We start from the raw sequence: 4,922 nt of genomic DNA, 5'->3' as shown, positions 1-4,922 counted from the left end.
CTCCTTCAGCCTCTCTCCATGTGTCTTCTCCGCAGGGATGTCTCGCAGGGAGTGAGCCTTGTCAGTAGAGAGTCTCCAAGGGAGTGAGCAGAGAGAGGACCCGCCTCCAAGGAGGAAAAACAGGAGTTCCCAGAATCCTCAGGAGAAAGCCACGCCCACAGAGGCCTCGTTGGCTATATCCCAATGGGCAGGCTAGACTCCACCCCTACACTCTTAATCCTCAAATTGACACCAGGTTATGTAACAACCACAGCGAGCGTGTCCCTTTTACTAATTCCTCTGGTGAGGGGCCATAGGTAAGGGTCTTATCCCTGTTTGGTGGTCATTAGCTGCCACCCAGGTGATGTCCCTGCTCTGTAGGGTGTTTCTGGCTGTGACCTTCACAGCCCCAAGCCTCCACACCCCAGTCCCCCACCATGTGCTCCCCCAGGGTTCACAGCTGTGACCCTCAGAACACAATCGCCCGGCTTCTCTTCCAAGGGACCTGGGTGTGAATCACAGACTTTTGGATCCTCAGTGAGCGCTTTGCTGTCTGTGCCACCCAGGGGTTCCATCAGCTCTCTAAGGGGAGGAAAGCTTTCAGAACCTTCCAGTAGGGCGGGCGACCGGGACTTGAGCCCCACCTGTGTCCATTCTAAGCTGAGGTGTGGCCTGTGGCCTGATGTCCCCACAGCCCCTCCTGAGGGTGATGGGCCCATTCCCCAGGGGAGGGGAGCACAGCCGTTTGGGGGAGGCCTCCTTCGGCCACCCCGCTGACCGGGCGTGGACCCAGGCCTGGCTGGGAGGGGATTACGTGGATGCCGTCTCAGGACCATCTGCCTTCAGTGATGTGAACAGAGTGTGTGGCTGATCTTTTGGGGATGCAGGTATGGGCCAGGGGGCTGTGCTGCTGGGCCAGACCTCCTGGGCCCTGTGGTCTCTGGTGAAGGAAGCTGATGCCCATTGTCCCCAGAGACACCCAGAGCCACACACGCATGTACACACACACACACATACACACACACACTCATACTGTCATACAGCACAATTTCCTCCCACACCCAGCCTGCATACGTACACAAACCATGCACACACACCACATATATGTATATCTCATACACATCATAAATGCACATGTACACATATACACACACTCACTCATCCACACGCCTACTGCACAGCACTCCCTCCACACCCAACCCACATACATACATGGCCCACATCCTGCCACATCTGCACATATACACACCTCGCATATACATACATGCACATTGTGTGTGTGCACACATACAGACATACATTCACACACATACCGCGTTTCCACACCCAGCCCACATGCATTACAAATACATAGACATACACCACACATGTATATACACACCACATTCACACACATCATTTACACAGACACACGCATGTACGTGTGCCACCAAGCTCACTGCCGTGGAGTCCTCGCCGGCTCACGGGCGACCCTATGGGGCAAATCGGCAATGGTGGGCTTGGTGGGAGCCTCTAGGTGGCGCAGACAGTTAAGCATTTGGCTGTTGTGAACACAAGGTCGTGGGTGGGAACCTGCCATGGGGTGCCTCAGCAGAAAGGTCTGGCTATCACTTTGCAAGGTCACAGCTCTGACCACCTCCGGGAGGTGCAGCTCTACACCGACACTGGGGGGCTCTGCCTGGGTCAGAGCTGAGCTGAGGCTGACGGTCAAGGGGTGGGGCAGCGGCTGGCTCATCCGGGGGAAACTCTTGTGTTTCTCTTTCCTGGCAGAGCGGGATGCCTTCGACACCCTCTTTGACCATGCCCCGGACAAGCTCAGCGTGATGAAGAAGGTAAGGGTGCTCCCGCGCTGGGTGTGTCGTGGGCTCTCCCCCCACAGAGAAGGAGGTGGGGCAAGGCTTGGAGACAGTTGCCATGTGGATTAAAATGTAATTATAGTCAGGAGCCATAACTGCCGTGCATAAAATTAGCACCTTTTAACTCACCGGCAGCTCGGAGCCCTGGGTGTCTTCCTGCCCACCCTCCTCTCGGCTGCTAAGTGAATTACCCAGCCGTCGCCAGCGTGGCAGTTAATTCCGACTCCAGGCTTCTTTTTTTTTCTCAGCGTGGAAATGTTTTTAAGCGTGTCAACCTGCTGGCTCTCGCCAGCCTCATTACCATGAAGCTGACTTCACAGCCTGCCCGTAAACACACGGGAACTCTGCCTTCAGAGTGGCTGCTGCTGCTACTTGTCCCAACAGGCCCCAGAGGGCCCACCCTCACCGGCCTGGGGCCTGGGATGCAGCCAGCTGGCCAGCTCGTGCCTGGAAGAGCAAGGTGACCCCAAGCCTCTGAGAGCAGGGACTTCTGGGACGGTGGATCAAGAAGACTTGTCCCCCACCCTCCCACCTCCCAAACACCAGGGAGCGAGACTCACCAGCACCTGAAGGTCCCTGCACCTTTGCAGGATGGTCTTTGAGACTGGAGGCCGCTCCTCCCTCCCTTTGTGGAGTCTGAGGTACATACCTGTGCATACCTGGCTCTGGGATGCCTTCCCTGGATGGATTTTTAATGTCACCACTTTTTGATCCTTGAATATACCAACCTGCAATGCTGTCTGCCCAGGTGTCAGGAGTGGGATCTTCCCCGGAGCCTGCTCTGGGCAGTGCGAGGGCTACTTCTGGGCACTTTGCAGGTGGTCCTTCTGGGGTGGTGGTCTTCCTGTGGCCCTCCTCTCACAATTGCACTGTTGGCATTTCCTTGGTGAGGGGCTCAGAGCATTGTCCCTGCCCAGCCCACTCTGGCCACACTCGCCCCAGGGACCTTGACAGACACATGGTCCCGCTTCTCTGTGCTGCCAGCCAACACACCCTCTGCACACGCTCCACCCGTCACCTGCGTGTTTCAGTTGCCTGTTGTGTGTTACATGTTTCACACGGTTTGTACGTGGCAGGCTTCACATCTCATGTTTCATGTGTAGGTTTCCATTTCCCATTCCCCATGACAAGCCACAGATCTCACGGGAATGTTTCTGTGTCATGCGCCAAACATGTCCTTGATGTTGCATGTTTTACACATGCTGCGCTTGCAAGGTCCACCTTTTGTGTTGCATGTTGCATGTCACATACTCCACACAGGTTGCATGTTGCCATTTCCACATGCATGTTTGAGCATCATGTTACATGCTTCACAGTATATGCCTCATAGACATTGCATATTGCAGATGTCACACATGCCTGTTGCATGCTTCACGTGGCATGCTTCCCCTGCGCTGACACACACAAGGTGTGCATCTGCGTGGCTACCTCTCACGGCAAGCCTCTATCATGTCTCAGCACCTCACAGTGCACTTGGCATGCAGTGGGCTCTCAGTACATTGGGGAGGCAGAGTAAGACCCTGGTGCCCTTTCCAGGAGTGAGGTAGAGCGGGAGACTCTTCATCTCCATGACAGTGGGTTTGACTGTGAGAGAGGCTGCCAGCGATGAGCTTAAACTGTTGCCCATGAGGAGAAGTAGTGCAGCCTGGTATGATGCATGAGCCAGGGCCCAGCACCACCCTCCCAACCCCCCGCTGCCCCAAAGCCCCACTGTGACGGGGAAGGATCTCTATTTACTGCAAACGCGTGGGCACGGCCCCAGGAGAGCTGTGCACACCCATGTTCTGAAAGCATTATTGCCATCAAGGGTTACAGCGCGGCGACGTTTCGAACCTTAATTATCTTCCCCTGCAATTGTCTCCTCCTGAAGGCATCGATCCGTCTTCCCCGAGATGGCGCAGGCAAGCACACTTCCATGTGCCCTGGTGAATAGATAGGTATATCTGCCGCACTGGCAGGATGGGTTTCTGCCCGGGGGCGAGGAGAGGACTTCCACTGAGTGATGGGAAGATGGAAAAAGAGTGGTACAGATGTCCACACGCCACGGCGCACAGAATGAATGCCCTGTCTTGTGCACGGTAGACCACGTCGACGTGGCGACTGGATGTTAGTACGTAGATACCTGCCTCCGTAAGAAGAGCGATGGGAGATCGTTTCCTGTGAAACCTGGTCCTTCCTTGGGCAAACAGCCTGCGGCAGACACGGTTCACCCAGCAGGGCTGAGGATCACAGCAACCTGCAGGGGCAGTTCCATCCTGTCCTCTAGGGGCGCTGTGAGTTGGCGTGGACTCCCTGGCCACGCCTCGCGGCTCAGCCGCCCCTGTGTCTTTTTGCCTCCCCAGTCTCTCATCACGTTCGTGAATAAGCACCTCAACAAGCTCAATTTGGAAGTGACTTCGCTAGAAAGCCAGGTACAGACGGCCGGGGTTCCCAGGGTCCTTTGGGCAATGCCTGCAGTCTGCTCTGCACTCTGGTGGCACAGTGGGGATCAGCGAGAGGCTGCTAGCCACAAGGTGGGCGGTTCAAACCCACCTGCCAACCCACAGGAGAGAGGTGAAGCTTTCTGCGTCCACAGAGTTACAGTCTCGGAAACCCATGGGCAGTTCTCTCTATCTTGCAGGGTCGCTGTGGGCTGGCACAGACTGCACGGCAGTGGGGATGGCATGGCGAGTTTAATTAAGACCTTGACTCATACATTTCAAAAGGGGGAGGTGGCACAAATGGTTAAGCATTTGATTACTAGTTGAAACATTGGCAGTTCAAACCCACCCAGAGGCACTTTGGTCCGTCCCAGCCTTGAGACTCCTTCCTGCAGAAGCTCTACCGTGTACTCATGGGGAGGGGGGGACCGGGGAGGGGGAGTACACGAGTCAGAATACATTTCGATGGACAACCCACACCTTCATGGATCCAAAGGTCAGCAGTTCAAGCCGACTCCACAAGATCAACTCTCACTGCCATCGATCGAGTGGATGCTGACTCATAGCGATCCTACAGGACAGGGTAGCAGGGTAGAATTGCCCCTGTGGCTTTCTGAGACTGTCACTCTTTAAGGGAGTAGAAAGCCTCGTCTTTCTACTATGGAGC

At 55.5% G+C, this 4,922-nt stretch overlaps 1 protein-coding gene across 1 annotated transcript in view; it reads left to right on the top strand.

Moving 5' to 3' along the window:
- Positions 1-4,922, top strand: part of PARVB (parvin beta) — a 99,984-nt gene that overhangs the window by 81,897 nt on the left and 13,165 nt on the right. Inside the window, exons 8-9 of the mRNA XM_004700645.2 lie at positions 1,750-1,811; positions 4,178-4,246. Of these exons, the coding sequence (XP_004700702.1) occupies positions 1,750-1,811; positions 4,178-4,246 (131 nt within the window). The remainder of the gene's footprint in view (positions 1-1,749; positions 1,812-4,177; positions 4,247-4,922) is intronic.

This window comes from Echinops telfairi, unplaced genomic scaffold (assembly GCF_000313985.2).
Source record: "Echinops telfairi isolate 266 unplaced genomic scaffold, ASM31398v2 ScPeMD7_2;HRSCAF=8, whole genome shotgun sequence".
Taxonomy (NCBI): Eukaryota; Metazoa; Chordata; class Mammalia; order Afrosoricida; family Tenrecidae; genus Echinops; species Echinops telfairi.
The sequence above is the reverse complement of the archived record's forward strand: the minus strand, read 5'-3'. Positions and strand labels throughout refer to the sequence as shown.